Source organism: Amborella trichopoda, chromosome 12 (assembly GCF_054954075.1).
Source record: "Amborella trichopoda isolate Santa Cruz 75 chromosome 12, AtrichopodaSantaCruz75HAP2 v2.0, whole genome shotgun sequence".
Lineage (NCBI taxonomy): Eukaryota > Viridiplantae > Streptophyta > Magnoliopsida > Amborellales > Amborellaceae > Amborella > Amborella trichopoda.
Window position 1 is genome coordinate 41627274 of NC_142347.1, and position 20314 is coordinate 41647587.

Here is a 20314-nt window from a genome sequence, read left to right on the forward strand (position 1 = left end):
TTTTTCTTTTTTAAAATATTCGTAATTGTCAAATTCGACATGATCTATTGAGGATTCCAAAGCTAAAAATGCATTTCCTACATAGTTTCAAAGTAAGGCTGTTCTTTTCCTAGGCTTTATTATATAAACCTTCTCTTTATGAAATACTATATTCTGAGTCTATCTTTGATTTTTTACAATATCTCGATCTCTTTTTCCTTTCTTTTTTTTTTAACAATAGTTCATACTTTTCATTAATTAAAACGGAGCTACAAATCATTTATCAAAACAAAACAGAAGAAACTAGCAATGAATCCAACGGGGCTTCTCTCGGTCATCTCAGTTAAAAGTAGGAAACAGACAATAAATTGAGATTCTGAGTTGGAACTTAACCTTGAATACTACCTAATTTTCCAGAAAAAACCAAAGCATGAATTGAGCAACGACCAAGTAGATGGCTACTATGCTTGTAACCACCAACAAAAAACATGAAGTCCATCTTTACTTGTTCAACTTGAGCAATGGTTCATCTGCGCCATCCAACTCTTTAGCACCGAGGGCTGAGAGCTCAGTGTATTCTACAACATATAATGTAATAAGGATTGTACATTCTATAAGATTGTTAATCTCTAAAGCCAAAAGCCTTAGGTTCAATATAACGTCCAGACCTTAGTTACAGAGAACCAGCTCCAAATAGTGTGCTGCATTTAAATATAGCGCTCTCCGTAAAAACGCATCCCTTAAAAGTTCTTTTGTTCGTCTCCTTTCAAATCCCATAACTTCACCCGTAATACTTTCCAGATCAGTCTAGCACACTTTGGCAAGCCAGGTATGTTAAGATGATCAATAATATCTGTATGGCTCCTAGGTAACTCCAAGTAACATCAATAATATTTTTATGGCTCCTAGGCAATAGCAAGTGACACTCAATCTGTTTAAAAGCCTATTGCCATATATAAGCATCAAAAGAACAATGAAGGATAAGCTGATCAGCTGTTTCTTCCTCATTCTTGCACATCAAAAAAACATTAGGCAGAATTTTACCTCTCTTTTTCAATTTATCCACAGTTAATGACTCACCTTGTAGAACCATCTAAAGGAACGCTTGAACCTTGTGTGGCATCATCCATTTCCAAACTATATTAAGCATGGTAGAGACTGCCCCAGTCAATCATTAAACAATAATCAATACACCGACCTAACGGTAAAAATCAATCGCTCTCATTTTCCCAAACTACTTGATCCTCGGCATTAGTAGATAGGTAAACAGTGTCAACTCATTCCACAATTCCATTAGTTGCAAAAAGACCACATCAGGTACCTTATTATGACAGTAACCAAGGTTCCACAGAGATAACTAAGTTTATCACTTATAAACTAAGTTTTGATAGCAGTTTCTTTGGGAACCTAGGACCTGTACAAGTCGTAGTTAGAGACTGTTCTGCTTATGTGTTGTTCCGCTTTGCGTAACCCTGTGGTGAAGTTACAGGCAAAATTAACCTCTATTGCAAGGACTACAAGAATTGGAACACTTTTTGTAAAAGGGAATTCCTTAAGGGGTCGTTTGGATCCTAGGCTATCCAAAACTATGTTTTGTATAACCAGGTCATCTTGCATGTTTGGCACCATTTTGGATACATATCCGTATTTTCTTTAACCAAGAAAGTGGGCAGTATACAAAACCAAAAAAATTGAGTTGTCAAAAACATTCTTTTGTGTAAGCAGAGAGAATATAACTTGTGACAATACTATTTACACATACCAGAGCTGCCCACTTTATTAAATACAATTAATTATACCAAAACATCCACACTTTATTAAATACAATTAATTATGTCAAAACGTCCACACAAATTATAGACAGAAACCACATCAAATTTTAAGTATTAGAGAAAGAAAATATCTTAAAATTTTAAATAGAGAAACTATATCAGATATGTGAGAGAGAAACTACTAAAATATTTTACAGAGAGAAACTATCCCAAATTTTTAGATAGAGAACCTATATTAAATTTCAAGCTTTAGAGAGTATCTTAAAATTTTAGAGATAGAAACTATCTCACATTTTAGATAGAGAAATTTCTTCAAAAAATTTAGAAAGAGAACCCTACTCAAAAATTTTAGAGAGAAATTATATCAAATTATAACTTTTAGAAGAATAAAGTATGTTAGAGAAATAAAATATATTAAATTTTAGAGAGAGAAACTACCTGAATTTTTTAGAGAGAAAGTATTTCAAGAATTTTAGAAAGCAGAACTATATCAAATTTGAATTTAGAGAGAGAAAGTATTTTAAAATTTAGAGAGAGAAATTACTTGAAAAATTTTAAAGAGAGAAACTATCTTAAAATTTTTAGAGAGAGAAAACATATCATATTTTAAGTTCTAGGTAGAGAAAGTATCTCATAATTTAAGAGAGAAACTATATCAAATTTTAGAGAGAGAAATTACCCAAATTTTTAGAGAGAGAAATAATCTTAAAATTTTAGAGAGAGAAACTATCTCAAATTTCAAGTTTTTAGAAAAACAAATATTAAAATTTTAGAACCATAAAAATTTTAGAACGAGAAATTACCTGAAAAAATTTAGAGAGAGAAACTATATCAAATTTCAAGTTTTAGATTGAAAGTAATGTAAAATTTTAGAGAGTGAAACTAATATCAAATTTTCGAGAGAGAAACTACCCAAAAAGAGTTGGAGTGAGAAATATTTGAAAATTTTTAGTGAGAGAAACTATCTCAAAATTTCAAAATTTAGAAAGCGATAGTAATTGAAAATTGTATAGATAAACTACATCAAATTTTAGAGAGAGACTATCTAAAAAATTTTAGGAAGGGAAGCTATCTCAAAATTTTTAGAGAAAAAAACTATCTTAAATTTCAAGTTCTAGGGAGAGAAAGTATCTTAAAATTTTAAAGATCTCAAAATTTTTAAAGGCAAATTATCTCAATTTTTAAGCTTTAGAGAGAGTATCTTACAATTTTAGTGAGAGAAAATATATCAAATTTTAAAGAAAGAAACTATCTTAAAAAATTTAGCGAGAGAAACTATCTCAAATTTTAAGTTTTAGAGAGAGAAACTACGCCAAATCCTGAGAGAGCAACAACCTGAAATATTTTAGAGAGAGAACTATCTAAAAAATTTTAAAGAGAAAATCATATCAAATTTCAAGTTTTAGAGAAACGCATCTTAAAACTTTATAAAGTGAAAGTATATCAAGTTTTAGAGAAGGAAATTACCTAAAAAAAATTTAGAGCGAGAAACTTTCTCAAAAATTTTAGAGAAACTTTATTAAAATTTAAGTTTTAGAAAGGGAAAGTATCTTAAAGTTTAATGAGAAAAACTATATCAAATTTTATAAAGAGAACTACCTGAAGATTTTTTGAGATAGAAACTCTCTCAAAATTTTAAAGAGAAATTTTCAACTATTTGAAATTTCGAATTTTCAAAGAGAGAAACTATCTCAAAATATTTAGAGAGAAATTGTATCAAATTCAAAATTTTAGACAATTTTCTCTCTAAAAATGTTGAGATAGTTTCTTTTTAAAAAAATTTAGGTAGTTTCTCTCTCTAAAATTTGGTTTAATTTCTCTTTAAAATTTTGGTAAAATTTTTTATAATGGGAAATTTTTTTATAACTATTGTTGCATACCAAATATGTGTAACGTAAATTTCATATGAAAATATTTCATACCTACCAAATGTTTCCTAAATAGTATAAACCCAAGTTACAAATAGATGACCCAAACAACAGATTTGCATTACCTAAGTATTATCATCTATCAATAACAAGGTTTTGGCATAACCAGAATTTACATAACGATGTTTTGATCAATAACAAGGTTTTGGCAGAACCAGAATTTGCATAACCATGTTACGATCCAAAACATGGTTTTGTTTTCCGTAGGATTCAAACGAGCCATAAATGTAATTAAATGGTGCCGAACGGAGCAAAGGGTGCCATGGACTTTGAGATCTATTTGGTTGAACATTTTGGCGGCAATGAGATGGCTGATGGGCTAGCTACAAATTGTGTGACTGCCCGCCATTGAAGTTTCAGATACTTTAATTTTGTAGTTGTTCTAATGTACCCCTTTTGATTAATAAAAGTTACTAATTTGTAATAAATAAATAAATAAAAGGTGAGATTTGTATAGAGCGAAGGCTCTAAACAATCAAAATTCAAACCAACTTTCAAATAGTATCGAAAAATATGATTTCAATACTATAAATCTGTGTGATATCCTTAAATTCTATTTTCACCTCTACTTACAAAATTTAAACCTTCAAAAATAGTGTAGATCCATCATACCTATAAAAAATTTGAAAATCTCGATAGCTGAAGGTCCAAAAATACATTATAAGATACACTATTTTCAAAACTTAAAATCTATTTTTTACTCATATCCATGCATCTTGATGTCAAGTTTATCAATTTGATGATATTTGGGCATCAAAACCACCTCTTCTTGAAAGTTTTGACATAGACTCTAATTTGATTGTTTAGAGCCTAGGCTCTATATAAGCTTTTCTCAAAAAATATACATATATTAAATCTTTAGTACAAAAAAAATCATAATCATCCCTAACAATCAAATAAAATTGTTAATCTTTAATACAAAAAAGTCATAATCATCCCTAGTTGTCAATGTGAAGCATATCCTATAGTTCGAAAATTCTAATTAGTAAACATTGAGCTCAGTCAAAGGCACACCCTAGCCACCGATCTCATATCTCAAACAGAGAAGGCTCGGATAGAGAAAACCATTGTGGCCTCCCAGTGCGCTCCATACAATAGAAACAAACAAGAGGGTGGCGAGGCGAGGGATTTTTTCGAAATGGACTGTAAATGGAGGAGCTAACAACCGGCACTTTGAATGCCTTCTAAAGGAGATTGTGTTAGACACATTAAATAGGCCTCGCCCATACACGAGCTGAACCAATTCATTAATACACTCTTCACTAGGTGAATTCTTTCGAATAAATACATAAAAAGTGAAGGCCACAAAAATCTTCATACAAAGGGTACTTTTGGAAACCGAGAGCCTTAATTTTCCACCTATTTATCAGTAACAATATGGAACCCCAAAGGGAATGGAGAGCTTGAGCTAAACGGTTCTAATTTGACAGACCCAAACACTGATGCTCACAGTCATCATTGACATGCTTTCCAGTTCAATCAAAGTGGATCTCTGTGAAAATACACAGAAATTAATACTTAATAGTTAGCGAGGCCTTCCATTCTAATAATCAGTTCAAAAACAAAAATACATCAATAAAGAACAAAAGGTATGTTGAAAACCGGAACCAAAAAAAAAAAAAAAGAGAAGAAAAGAAAAGAAAGGTAAAAAAAAAGAATACATAAGCTTTGGAAATACTTCGCTAAGAGAATTTCTCTCTCCATTTACCCATGGAGCTATCACCTGAATTTCTTGGCATGCGTTCACGGTCTACACACTTCTTCTAACTGCTTTCAGCATCATGTTCTCAGCCTTCTCTGGAAAATTCGTTAGTCCTACATGGAACAAGGTTTATCAAGGATGAGTGATTGACAATATATCTGGTAATTTGATGAAATTGAGTATTACACTAATGAGAACTAAAGAAGTGCCACTATTTCAACATGTAATTTCGAGCATGAGGGGAACCTCCCTAGGTTTTTCAAACTTCAAATGAAATCAGATCCATGGTTAATTGTTTTATATCCACAAGTCATGTTTCAGAAATAAGCATTTTGATCCTTTTTTCAAGATAATGTATCTGTGATGATTTGTGAAAACTAGACCAACTACTTCCTAAAACAAGAGGAAATTTTTTTCATCCACCTTAAAAGAAAAAGAAACCGGCATTTTGTGGCACTATCCATAATGGAGGAATGCAGAGAGCTGCACAGACTTGGGACCTACTCTCACCTTATATGAAATCATTAGTCAGCTACTTGTTGTAAGAACTCAAGCCTTTTGAGAGTGCTCCAGCTGCAAACAGAAGATTCCTTCTAGAGAACTGCACTAATCATACTCACATTTAGTACTTATCATTGCAAAAAAAACTTACGCATTAGTCTTACCAACAATAGAGAATAATACCTGTAAAGCATAGACAGGAGTTGACTTAGTAGGCAGAGTCTTCAAAAATCGCAGTCTATTTGTGTTAGTTACCCTGCTAATAAAAACAAGTGAGAAAACAGCATTCCTCAATGAAAAACATTTCAAAATTGGAAACATTAGGTTCAAAGCCCTTACTTTTCTTCTGCTCGTGGACCCTTTGTATTAGCATTGACATCCCATAGTTTTACAGTGCAATCAGCAGAACCAGATGCCAATAATGAACCTTCACAACTGTGAAAATGATCCTAAATTAGCATATAAAAATGGGTCTCCAACACTTGGCTGCAGCCCCTGGCCGGAAAAATACGTGTCTGACTCAAATTGATAGAAATTTGGAATTTACAACATTATGGCTTTCAGTATAAGATGGGTGCCACCTTTTCCAAAGTTCGTGTCCAAGTTTGCCCGGATTCAATAAATTTAAACAAATGGTCAATTCCTCAGAAAAAATTGCAGGCGTTAGGACAAATTTCTGAATAAATGTTGCAAGAAACAATGCTATAAGGACTAAATCAGAAACGCGTGTTTGTTTTGTGGAAGCATAGGTTCCACAACTGTAGCACTTCCTATGTTTGTTACATGGGAAGTGCAACGCTGTTTTGGAAGCCGATGGTAAACAGAATTTACGCTGATCTGGAGAAGCCACAGTTGTGGCTTCCAGAGTCCGTGGAAGTCATTGCTTTCGTGGCAGCTGTCGCTTCCACCAATCAAACATGCTATTACTGAACTTTTCCAATCCAATTCTATCCAGTCATACAGGAAAGCATGATAGACCAGGAAAAGAAAAAAACACTTGGGATAGGAAGGAGAAAAAACAAAAGGGAAAATTTGAAAAAGCAAGTCATGGTTGCAATCATCAAAGACGTCAATGTTCATGAATTCAATTCCAATCGATAAAAGAAAGGGAAATTTATCAAAATACATCTAATTATTCAACAATTTAACAGTTCACTATTTTCAAATATTCCTATACTCATGGTCAAATGTGTATTTTGAAATTAAAATTAAAAGATATGGGTAAAATGTTAAATAGTTGATCTCTTATGTGTATTTTGATAAATTTCCCTAAAAGGAGATGACAAATTCAACTACAGTGGGCATAGTTGACGATCCATGTTTCCATGCATTCCATTTTTCAAGATTCCTATAATCAATATTGGTAATGAGTGATCCATATTCCAGTAGAATATGATAAGAGGAAAGTAATATTGGTGTTAAGTGATCCATATTTCAGTAGAATATGATTAGATGAAAGTAAACACAAGTGTAATTACCCTTACCTGAATGCAACAGTCCATACACAAGACGTATGCCCTGTTAAAGGAGTGACACATTTTCCACTTGAAAGATCCCACATCATTATCATGCCATCCTCATCACCAGAAGCCATATAACGCCCATCAGGTGACATTGCTATGGACAATATCATACCTCTATGACCAAGAAAAATGCGAACACATTCTCCAGTCTGCACATCCCACAGTCTGACTGTCTTGTCGCTAGAACCAGTTGCAATGTAATTGCAGTTTACATGCCATTGCACACACTGTGATAACATGTATTTTGTACAACCAGTTAAAAGGGAGCCATCAATTAAATACTGTAAATACGTATATCTGGCCAGGAAAATAAAAAAACAACTTCATAAATTTCATTAGTTTAGATGAGTTGCCACAGCATATGCATGACAAAAGATGGCTTAAACTATGTAAAATAGGGCTGTCCTAATAGAATCCATTGTCCATCAACGTATTTTGGAACTTGACAAGGGAGATAAAACCATCACAGGCTTATTGGTCACACTGAAAGGAGGATCAGATATCTAGATTATTTCAAGTTCAAATTGATGCCAATTAAAACTATTATAGTAATTTTCTCATGAAAGACAGCATTAGTCGGTGTATCATATACTATCTTGTAAATATTTATCAAATCTTTAGCCTTCCCCAGATAAATAGAAGTCATTATTTATGCATAACACTACATCCATGTAAACATCCAAGCTACAGATACGAAAACCGTATGACCAAGCATGCATAACCAGGAACAGCCAACAGATTACCTAGATATTTGCAAGAGAAGAATGGGTGGAAATAGCAGGAGTCTTAAAGAGTAGTTAAATATTTCAGATAAGTAAGAGGTATTTTAGATGTTTATATGGGGCATATGGATATTGCACAATAAGTAATTACTGGTAAAGGTAATACTGATTATTACTTCAACTAGACAATGGTCTTCTCTAAAGAAGTTTCTCATCATAGACAAGAATATAGGGGAATATAAATTACTCTATTCATCAATCCATTGATATCTCAAATGCAAAGCTTGAAAAATACTTACATCCACATCCGACAGGTGTCCTGCCATTATGCGTAGAGGCTGTATTCTATCCATAGACCATATTCTCGCAGTCCGATCATGTGAAGAACTTGCAAAATAGTGTCCAACAGGACTAAACTGCCCCACGTAAATATGAAAAGGCTTTCAGTTTTCCCTTGTAAATGTCATGAAACACATTACTAGATTCAACCCAAATACTTATTCTAATTTCCAAACTTAAGGACCTGCATAAAGCATCATGGGGTTTTGCGGAGGGGAGTTTTGGCAGGCCTCAAAGGGATGAGTTATATTTATTCCATAGCACATTCAGTAGCCAAAAAGTTATTAATGGAGTATATGCATCTAGGTCTCCACATTTGGGAGTAGTAAATGTTGGACCAGAGTCATTGGCTACAAGGGGGCCAACTTGTATCGAGTAGGTAGACTATTTCAAGATGTAACTCATCATGCAAGTACATCTTGTGTAATGCTTATTTTCTCAGAAAGTCTCTAGGGGATCATGGTGAAGATCTAGTAAATGACAGAGTCATGGTAAAAAGCTCAATAAGCAACCTGTATAAGTAATGTTTATTTGCTCATAAAGTGAGTTAGGGACCATGGTGAAATCAAGTGAATGCCTCGCAAAAAAGAACAGAACCCCAAATTAAGTGTGTTGATAATTTTGTGGAGGACTCAATTAGAACAAAAGGAAGTGGGGAACAGGAGGCCCTTGGGATCCAATAGGAGCAATGGAGGGTAATCCTAGTTTTGGTCCTAGTAGGAATAAGATAAGTGGTATAGCCACAAGTTCATAGCTTTGAAAAGTATGTTTGTGCCTTCCAATCTACCTAAATGTGATTCAGGGACCAAAAATAAGACTTGAATAAGGTCGGCATGCCATCTAATGTTTCGCTTATCTAAATGAGCCAACAAATCTATTTGAAAATAGATGATTACCTGAACATCCCAGATTGGATAATTGTGACCCTTATAGCAGACAAGATTAGCATTCAGTTTAGTGCTCCATAATCGAACTGCAATAATATACCATCAATAGGGAGCATATTCACCCAAAAAAACATTAATGGAGAACATTATTGCGTAAATTGAAAGTAAAACAGAACTTAAGCAACAAGCAACAACGAAACCCAAAAAAGAAAAGGAAACGAAGCATACTAGTTGAATCAGCAGAAGAAGACAGGATAAAATCCCCCAGTGGACAAAAGGTTGTTGAATAAACAGGTCCAGAGTGACCCTGAAGTAATGTGTAAGACCTTTTCCCATTCTCCTGTCCTAAGACTTGCCCCTTCTGAGCAGCTTCAATTTCTCCCTGCACATTGCCTGCAAAAAAATATGGTTCTTATTAGTCCAAATTTCAGGAATGAAAGCTTTCATAAACTATTAAAGCTCAAAAATAAGCAAAGATATAATGGAAAGTACTTGTTGACACAAGAGTTGTGCTTGTTACATAATTCCTATTTAATGTACTCTATTTACATGTAACTATCTTGGGTTATGAGAGCTGTTGTGAAGAGTACCCAATAGTTTTTTAGCCTAAAATGTTAAGGCCAGAAGGCTCAAAACCTCACCTAATCCAAATGATGCAGGACAGGATGCTTCTTAATATTTAATTTTTTATTAAATTTTAGTGAAAGTTACAAAAAACCCCCAAAACTGCACTTTCTATGCAACTTACCCCCAACCTATCTTTTCTCTCACTTTTTTCCCCAAAATATACTTTCTATGCAAATACACCCCCAACCAAATAAAAAATAAAAAAATGCATAAACTACCCTCCTTTACTTTTACCTTACCCATACCTCTCAATCCTCTATCCCACCAAAATAGGGGCTCAGGTACTGTGTAAGTGCGGTCCGACAGTAGGGCTCCGGCACTGTGTAAAGTGCGTTCCGGCAATAGGGCTCCGACACTGTGAAGTGCGGTCTGGCAGTAGGGCTCCTGCACTGTGTAAAGTGCGGTCCGACAGTTGCAAAGGGCGGTCCAACAATATATGTTACTGGATTCCAGGGCTCCGGCACTATGTAAAGGGCAGTCCGGCAGTACTCAGTTTCGGTCTAGTAGTTGTCTTAGGGCGGTTCGGCACTTGTGCACTTGAGCAATGTGATCGTGCTCTCCGGCAATGTGCTACTGAGGTCCAAAAGTCAACATCAAATCTGGCTAAAATGATTTTTGTGTACGGGAAGGGCATTTCCATCTTAAAAAAAAATGAACATTTTCCCTTGGGGGGTATTTGCATAGAAAGTTTGCTTTGGGGAAAAACGTTAGAGAAAAAGAAAGTTTGCTTTGGGGAAAAAAGTTAGAGAAAAAGTTAGGTTGGGAGTAAGTTGCATAGAAAGTGTAGTCTTGGGGCTTTTTTGTAATTTTCCCTAAATTTTATGGATGAATTTTGGGATTTTAAGGTTTCATTTTAGGGTTTTTAAGTTTTTTTAGGGATTTTACAGTGTTTTATTTTTTTATTTTTTTTGTAGTTTAGTAGCTGTTTGAAGAAGTAGTTAAGAGTCCTTATGGAATTATTTATTTTACAATGGGTTAATTGTCATTGAGAATTTTCATTTAATTAGGACTTTTAATTCAATAGAATTGGGATTTCTTGGGTTCTAAGTAAGATCTTTTATTACAAACTAAACGAGAAACTCTAGAGGACGGCTGTGAGATCAACCATGCTTAATGGGACAGAATGTTAGGCAGTCATGAAACAACACATCCATAGAATGAGTGTAGCTAAGACGAGAATATAGAGATGGATGAGTGGCAAGATAATGAAGGTAGAATTCGGATTCAAGGGAACTTAGGGGTAGCTCCAATAGGCGATAAAATGCGAAAAAACAGACTTGCGTGGTCTGGTCATGTGCAACGTCGACCTAGAAAAAACAGGTTAGAAAGGGTGTTTTGGTGCAAGTGGAGGCCCTAAAAAGGTAAGAGGAAGCCCCAAAGGATATTGATGGAAGTAAAGAGAAAAAATATAGTGACTTATGGTGTAACTGAGGGTATGGCCCTTGATAGAGCAAAATGGCCGAAAAGGATTTGTGCACCTAACCACGAATAGTTGGGATAAGGCTCAAATAATGATGAGGTATTGTATAAGGTTTTTTCTTTCACAGTTGAAGACTATTATCTTTGGAGTCCTGATTTCACTAGAGAGCTGAGAAGCATGGGTTTTAAGCTTCCACTATGATTTTCAATCAAACTTTGTCACGTTTGACAACTTCGAGATGCAGTTTCTCTACCAGTTGGGAGCCCTAGAAAATGGCTGAAATGGAAAACTAGTGTCTAGAAGTTGTGAACCCTCGTTTACTAACCTATCTGAAAAAACCGGTGCTACCAATTTACCCTGTTTGGGAAGGAAGAAAGCTGGAGATGTTGTTTTTAACCATTTGTTATTCAACACACTGTGAGGAATATACTCTAATGGGAAGAGAGAAGAGAGAGAAATAGGCTCTAAAAATAGAGAGGGATAAGCTCTAGGGTAAGGAAAGAGATATATATAGAGAGAGAGAGAGGCTAGTGGGGAAGATAAAATGTGATAGGTCTAGGGCAGAGAGAGACAGATTGAGAAAAAGTGCTCTAGAGAGAGAGAGAGAGAGAGAGAGAGGGATAGGCTCTAGGTAAGAGAGAGAGAGAGAGGCTTTTGGGGGCGAGGGTTGGGAGTGGGAGGGGGGGAGACTCTAGAGTAGAGAGAGGGATGGGCTCCAAAGTAGAGGAAGAGAGGCCTTGGGTGGGGGGGGGGAGAGAGAAAAAGTGGCTCTAGAGTATGGAAAAGCGAGAGAAAGGCTCTAGGGTATAGAGATAGAAAGGCTCTACGCTAGAGAGAGAGAGAGGCAAAGGCTCTAGGGTAGTGAGAGAGAAAGGCTTTTGGGGCAAGAGGCAGCTAGGTTCTAGGGAAGAGAGAGAGAGAGACTATGGTACAAGTAGAGAGAGGAACTAGGGAAGAGAGAGAAAAAGCTTTTTTTTAAAGAGGTGGGAATAGGATGTGAGAGAGAGAGAGAGAGAGGAGGAGGGACAGAAGGGATGGGCTCGAGGGTAAAGAGGGTGAGAGAGGGATACGCTCCAGGGTGGAGAGGGAGAGGCTCTTTTTTTCTTTTTTTTTCTGTGGGGGTTGGGGGAGGGGGAGGGGGAGGGGGAGGTGGAGCGGGAGGGGGGAGAGGGGAGAGAAATAGATAGGCTTTTGGGAGAAAGAGAGGATCCAGAGTAAAGAAAGATAGCAATAGGCCCCAGGGTAGAGAGAACTAGAGAAATAGGCCCTAGGGGAAGAGAAATAGATAGGCCTTTGGAGGAAAGAGAGGAGTAGAAATGGCATAGGCTCTACTCTGTGTGTGTGTGTGTGTGTGTGGAGAAAAGCGGACAGAAAAGTGGGGAAAAGAGGACTCCCATTTTTCCACGCTTTTCCACAGTTTTCCATCATTGGCAAACAAGGAAAGTTGCAAGCACATCGAAACAAGGGACTCCCATAGTTTTCCAGGTTGTCAAATGTGACCTTTCAGTTCTTTGATTTCATTATGGAAATTCTCAATTGCATTAGTTCATACACGAGAACCATGACAAGTACAAGAAAATGTTTTCCAACAACGATGTCCATGAAGGAGATTTCGTGATGGTCTCTCTCAGACGAAAGCCTTTTCCTAGTGGAACATATCATAAGTGCAAATACAAGAAGATTGGCCCATGTAATGTGCTTTAGAAGATACGGCATATGATCTCTCTTCATCTTTTGAATTTCTGATCTATAGTATCATGGAGAGCCCATTGATGCAAAGTATTAGGGTTGGGAATCATGTTGAGTCGACCAGAATTGACTCGGGTCTGGGTTGAGTCCAGGTCCAAAAGTTTGTACCCAAAGTTGGGTCAAGTCGACTCCGAGTCCGTCAAAGACCTAATCAAATTATTCTATATATTTCAAATTTTCAATACTACATAAGAATATTTAGTGATGTAAAACAGTCCAAACTGGTGAATCAGGCCTCAAACCGATTCTCCCTGGTGAGAATCGATCAATAGAAAAATTTTAAAAAATAGAAAAAGAGAAAAATAATAAAAAAATATGCATCGTGGTAACCAGACAACCCAGACTGCCTGATTCCCTAACAAAATCGAATAGTTCCCTAAAAAAACTAGACGATTCTATTGGAACCGGCCCGATTCCTGGTTCCGACAGGGAACCGGGTCGGTTCCCATTGATTCACAACCCATATTGGTGGGTTTGGAATCACTGCTATGAAATATATTATATATATCTCATGTATATATTTTTGTTTGTTTATATTCTAACCTGGAGTCAGGTCCCAATTTGATTGACCTCAACTTGCCCGGGTCTACGTCCGGGTCCAAGTCTACAACCCGATTCAGACCCGACCTGACCAATTTATACCCCTACAAAGGATGTTAAGTGGAAAGCATAGATACATTAGGCGGTTGGTGATCAGATATAGAAAGTTCTTGATAGTCAGACCATTACTATTTGTCGTGGTTCCCAAGTCAGTATTTGGCCCAGTGGAAGGGTAAGCTTGAGTAATTGAATTCGAAGATTTCAGAGGAGCTGAAGAAATGCAAAAGCACCAAAGAAGTTCACATATGATCAAAAATTGAGGGTGAGTTCTCTCTAACTAAGGGAGACTGATGCAGACCGACCGACTTCAGATGACAAATTTCAAGTCCAAAATTCAGGGCTTTAGAGGCATTTTAGGCCACGATTGAGCAAGGAAACCAACGAATTTCATCTTACAAGGTTTCCGTTGTCGTTTTCGTAAGGGGTCATAATAGAAATTTCAGCATCAGAGCAAAACATTATGCCTACATGAAGTGGGGGTATCATTTCAAGGTTATTATTAGGACAAGTTCAACTTATTTTATGTCGCCAAGGGCAAAGGTGTCAAATTTGGGTCAATTTTAATTAGGAGTCATAAGCACATTAGAATTAGGATTATAGGGTCCAAGTAAAGTCTATAAATAGGAGTTGAGCTAGGTTTCTCATTCAGAGTTGATTATTATTATTCCTGGACATTGTTCTTAGGTGTTCTATTAAATTCGCCGAGCCATTGAAGCTGGCATGTTAGCTTCCATTGATTTCAGTCAATACATTATTTAATTGATTTCCTTTTTCTTATTCAACTTAGCATCATCAGGATCATAGTAGGCCCGATCCCAAAGCGCCCGAGGATCCGCTGCAAGTTTGCGAGAGGGATGTTAGAGGAGATTGAGTAGGCTTTGGTCATGCAGTGAATAAGTAAAATGGGAGGTATTCAACAATCTGAAGAGGAGATTTGAGGAACCAATGTATGAGGTATGACAAAAACATTAAACCCATAAGAGGTTCGAGGAAGTGGTGCACAAGGTGTAACTAACTCACTCTAATCGATGTTTAACCATTCATGACAATGGCTAATCTGAATCCAATTGCATTAACAGATCAGGTTCAACAGAAATTAATTCAACTCACAACTAGGGGAAAGGTAATCTCGATGCTTGTAAGGATATTTTGATTCATGATATTGAAGAGAAAGGCCATGGAGAAACTGTATTCTTGTCAAACTGCTTTCAGATCAACAAGTCACGGATTGGGACATGCCACTGGCCTTGACAAGGGCCCATATGAAGAAGGTAGTTATCCAATTTTTGATGAAGAACAAGATTTCATGAATGAATTAATCTTCGATGAAGGACTACGAGGAGAATCAATAGGTCAGTTGCTAGTTCGACTACAGAATTCAATGCTCATCTTGAAGTTGCTCCGTTGGTTGCTTCTAGGGTTGAGCCAAGGATATTTTAGAAGGGTTATGTCGTTGAACTCTATCAACACTGCATTAGCAAGCCAACAAGCAGGTGGTAGGAAGTGTCAAGTACGTAACAACCAGTAGTCAACTCTGACCCTCGTGGAAGAGGTGGGAGAGGGGTTGCGTATCTCATAGTTAGAAGGAATGGGAGCCAGGGAGCTCCGGGATTGGAAGAGAGAATGTGGGAGCAAGGGAGGCTCAAAGATCCATAGTTGAGGGAACAAGTTCCGTACATTGTGAGGTAAACGGATCAAGATCCCTAAAATTAAGGGAGTGCTTTCCATAACTGCCCAAAAGTGAATGATCGCAATCTATCGAGCTGAGGATCAAGGCTCCCAAAGATCATTTATCCATGGTATTCTAGTTCCGTAGCAAATTCCATTGAACAATTATTTAAGTAAATTTCACTCCAAAAAATTACTCATGTGAATACATTACAAAAATTGCAGACCCACTTACATTAATATGACTACATACACACACAACCTAATTTTTGGCACCAATCGGTAAGATTGGACGATTCCTCCTTGACAATCGATCGATTATTATATTTAATGCAATAGATAATTTTCAAAAAAGAAATGTTGCGGTAGATGTGCAGCGCAAACCCAATACAAAACCTGTTAGGAAGTGCGAGTTAGTTCAAGTAAAAGGCTCAAAAAGGGCAAGGAATAGGCCTAAAAAAACGTGGTTGAAAGTAGTGAGAAAAGACATAGGCACTTATGGCCTCACTGAAAGTATGGCCCTTAATAGAGCCGCTGAATGGCGGACCAGGATTCGTGTAGTCAACCCCAAATAGTTGGAAAAAGACTCTAATGGTTATGATGATGATGAAATGCTGCATTAGATAAGCATTCTTTTGGGGTATAGTTATAAATAGCTATCATCTGTCAAAGATTGCTAGGCTCCAAAGGACATATAGACGAGAGAAACCTCATATTTTCAGGCATATATGTTATTCCTTCACCCATAAGGTGAACCCATAAGGGACTCAATTTGGGTGACTAACACTCAAGTAATAGAAGTCCTTCTAGAAGGCCCAATGAACTAGCCCAAAGGAGCGTATTGATTGCGATCTCGTTCCTCGATTAAAACCACAACACAATCTTTCTATTTCCTTCCATCTTTCTCCTCTCTCCTTGCCCTCTCTTGTTGCCTTTCTTTGAAACTAGTCACAAGTCATGATTCACAAGGTGTGCAAAGTTGTAAATTCTAATATATAGGAAATCGAGGCCTTTAGAAAGCTTGTAGGTCATAAAAAACTCAAGATCTATGCGTCGTTGTATATGAACCTAAAAATGTGCTGGTGAAACTCGCTCACAAAGTAGAAGATACTCGTTCCAAGTTGGTGGAATAGCAGTTCCAATTACTCATAACCATGATTTTGGGCATAGGGATCTAGATCCCATTTAACATGGGATCTAGTTCCTCGATTTCCCAATTTGAGATCCCAAATCAGGAAATGCATGGAATCAAGATCCACGTGTCTCAGAGCATGCGCCCGAGTTTCTGGAGTGGGAGCGACCCCCGCTTTAGAAGAACTCGATAACTATGGTGTAGCTATAGGAGGCTCACCTGGAGGGGGCCATGGGTTTGTAACGATACATGTGCATGACATTCTACTCGAAAGTGAAAAGAAAAAGAGCATGACAAACAGATCTAAAAGATGACCCACAAGAAAAAGTCACTTGTCCATTTCCTTCATATACCAGGAGTGTCCATACATTATCCAAAGGCATGATTGGAGGTGAGAAGGTGCTCCTCATAACAAAAAAATATACCTAGATTCTACACTAAAACAACTTTGAAGGTGCTCCTTCCTCAAAATGCCATAAACATATGTCCCTACCTTCAATCCACAAAATGCTGATGAAATACTATTTTTTCGTGGTGCAACTAAATCACCAGTGGGTACAAGAGTGCGCTACGTGGGACCCAAATGCATAAAGAAACTCTTTCTTTATAGTGATAAAGAAAGGGGGAAACCTTGATAAGATGCTATTAACATCCATGAAAAGATGTAACTTCTTGTTGCACGTAAGACAGTGGGCCCAGGATGATTTTTCTCAAGGGTTATGTGCGCTATGTGTAAGAGAAGGAACTCTCGGGTAAAGAGGCGTGCAGCCAGTCACTTATTACAAGCTGGCCAGACGCTGAGTGATGACTATTTCATTTAGTCATAGCACTTCCTTGAGCCATGAGAGTTAGGCCCAGGGAAGAAATAAATAGTTCAAGAGGTCTCTAAGGGGAAAGATATGATTCCATTTCCCTAAAAGAAATGGTCTTTTAGGGTCTATGAATGATAATAACTTTCAACTTAAATACAAGAGAAATGGTCTAAGAGGTCACTTTGTGGTGTGTGTTTTGTTTGGGTTGTTTTTTATTTTTATTTTTTTTTGGGGGGGGGTGGGGGGAAGAATTGTGTACGTAATGCCCAGGCTGGAACTAGGGGTTTCTACTTGGGTTGACCTGGAACCCCTCTAGGTGGCTGCCTAGGTGCTCAGGCTGCCACTTTTGACTATACATATAAGAGAGAACATAAAAAATATGTATACCTGCCATCAAAATCTCAAGAACTCAAGGACTGTCCCGATAGCTAAATGTACACCTTAAGACCAAAAAATTTACAATGGTATCTATGACCATAATTAGTGAACATGCTAGAAAGAAAGCCCAAAAACCATCCCAATACTCTGATCTGCTAAACGCAAGGGAATTCCTTGAACCAAATACATTAGGCACAAGACTTCAAGGAATTCCTTGGTGCTGACCCAACCTGCTCATTCCTTCCCATATACATAAATAAATAAACAAATAAATATATTCAATCTTTTTGCTCACCCAATAACTTTTTCTGTTAAAGTCCTTTGCAGGTATTTTAGGTTGTGTTCCTTAATATTTCTTGTCCCTTTGTCTTTGTGAGCTTGGTTGCATTTTCTTCTTTATGTGATTGTGTGATACGAATGGTGGTTATATTACCAAATCGTGTCAAGGACTTTTGAGTCCTAAATGATGATGGCCTTCTCTTAGAGAGAGAGTTGCTCTCTCTTTTTGGCTCTTGTGATTTGAAGTTCCAACTGTGTAGGATTTGAATTAAAGAAATCAGCGTGTTACTGTGTTTTGGAGAGTTTTTTGCATTGTATTCCTATAATAATTGTAAAAAGTAGGTATTAGTAAGAATAATTTATTTTTATTAGAATGATACCATTATAATTAGAGAGAGAGAATTTAATGCATTTATCTTCACAATCGAATATTTTACTAATTAATAATAAGTATGATAGTAAAAATTATTTATAATATATCACTAATTAGCAATGATCCATTTAAAATACAATTTAAATAACGAAAATGACTTAAATAAATAATTTAAATTAAATAAATAAAACTAATAAATAAATTTATGCAGGTTCTTACTAATGCTAATATCCAATATATTAGTTTAAGACATTAGATCCTATTAATATCTATATCTAATATATTAGTCTCTTAAGGCACACTCATGAAGCATTAACCTTATTATAAACAAAACAGTGATAAGAATTTATATATATTGATCAAGAATAAGAGAGGGGAGAGAGATTTAAGGAAAACGAGACTGCAAGAGATAAGGAAAGAAAGAGTGAGAGAGAGATTTAGGGGTGAGAGGTGAGATTAACACATATTTCTTTCCTTAACCCACATGTTTTTCATTAAAAATAGACATGGAAAATAGTAACGTGAGTGAGAGGGATAAATTATCATAAATAAAAATATCTACATTTTTTATGAGGTTGGGGCTTTTTGTTGCACATGAGCAATAATGACTTGAATGTGAGAGATAAATTATGCTTAATAAAAAATGCATGCTTATTAATGAGGGATGGCCATTTTCAATAAGTTGTGTTCTTTCTATTCCATTAACTTAAGAAGTATAAAATTTGCTTAAAAAGCATGAACAGAGGAAATAATTCAAATATAATATTTATCATAAAAAATGATTTAATGTGACTAAAAGATTTTCAATATTATTTTAAATAGAAGAATCAAGAGGGACATAGTGCAAATGAAAAATAGTAAGAAAAAGTTAAGAGGAGATGGGATCACAATATATTAGTTTTGAATAATTTTAATAATTCAAAATTTATAATTAAAAAATAAAAAATATTCCAGTATCTCAAAAAGCAAAGAATTAAATTTCATATATGCTGAATCACATTAAAAAAAAAATAGTATTATCATTAAAAAAACTAATGTAATGTTAAAATAGTCATAAAAACTTTTAAAATATAAAAATTATAGTTAAAATACGCAAAGGCCAAAATCGAGATATAAACAAAATTATTATTTTATTTGTTTTCATTATTAATATTAATTTTATTATTATTTATTTTACTATTTTATTTTTATAATAATATAAAATAAAAATAATAAGACTATATTATAATTATTATTATTATTGTTATTGTTGTTTTTGTTGTTGTTGTTGTTGTTATTTCTAATATTATTATTATTATTATTATTATTATTATTATTATTATTATTATTATTATTATTATTATTATTATTATTATTATTATTATTATTATTATTATTATTATTATTATTATTATTATTATTATTATTATTATTATTATTATTATTATTATTATTATTATTATTATTATTATTATTATTATTATTATTATTATTATTATTATTATTATTATTATTATTATTATTATTATTATTATTATTATTATTATTATTATTATTATTATTATTATTATTATTATTATTATTATTATTATTATTATTATTATTATTATTATTATTATTGTTGTTATAATATTTTTTTCTTATAAGGTAAGGCCCATTGATCTTGAATACTAAAAAGAGATTATTTTTCTTTTTGATTCTTAAGTTCAATGATAAATCGACTTTGTTATCTCAATTTTTCCCTTTAATTTTGTTTCATAATAACGAGTTCAAAAGAGGCAATAATACACCTAGAAAATAGCAAGAGAAAGCCATTACTATCATCAAAAAACACTATTGTAAGGTTAAAATATTCATAAAACACTAAAATATACAAAATGTAGTTAAAATCATAAAGGGTTAAATTGAGATAGAAACAAAATTGATATAATCTAACATAAGAAT

General features: G+C 35.0%; 1 protein-coding gene across 15 annotated transcripts in view; it reads right to left on the reverse strand.

The window, feature by feature from the left end:
• Nucleotides 1–4881: 4881 nt before the first annotated feature.
• The window catches only part of TAF5 (TBP-associated factor 5), a 36899-nt gene continuing 21466 nt past the window's right edge, over nt 4882–20314 (reverse strand). For 5 of the 15 annotated variants that reach the window (XR_002283182.2, XR_016046539.1, XR_016046542.1 and 2 more), the window contains exons 13-21: nt 9582–9746; nt 9363–9439; nt 8427–8543; nt 7367–7632; nt 6222–6317; nt 6066–6138; nt 5892–5982; nt 5403–5494; nt 4882–5171 (exon numbers count right to left, since the gene is read on the reverse strand). Coding sequence is in view for 5 of the 15 variants with exons in the window: in XM_088854638.1 (XP_088710764.1) it covers nt 5914–5982; nt 6066–6138; nt 6222–6317; nt 7367–7632; nt 8427–8543; nt 9363–9439; nt 9582–9746 (863 nt within the window). In the remaining 10 variants the exon portion in view is untranslated. Of the gene's footprint in view, nt 5495–5891; nt 5988–6065; nt 6139–6221; nt 6318–7366; nt 7633–8426; nt 8544–9362; nt 9440–9581; nt 9747–20314 lie in introns of all 15 variants that reach the window. The other 10 variants (XM_088854638.1, XM_088854641.1, XM_020675194.2 and 7 more) reach the window with 5 other exon arrangements.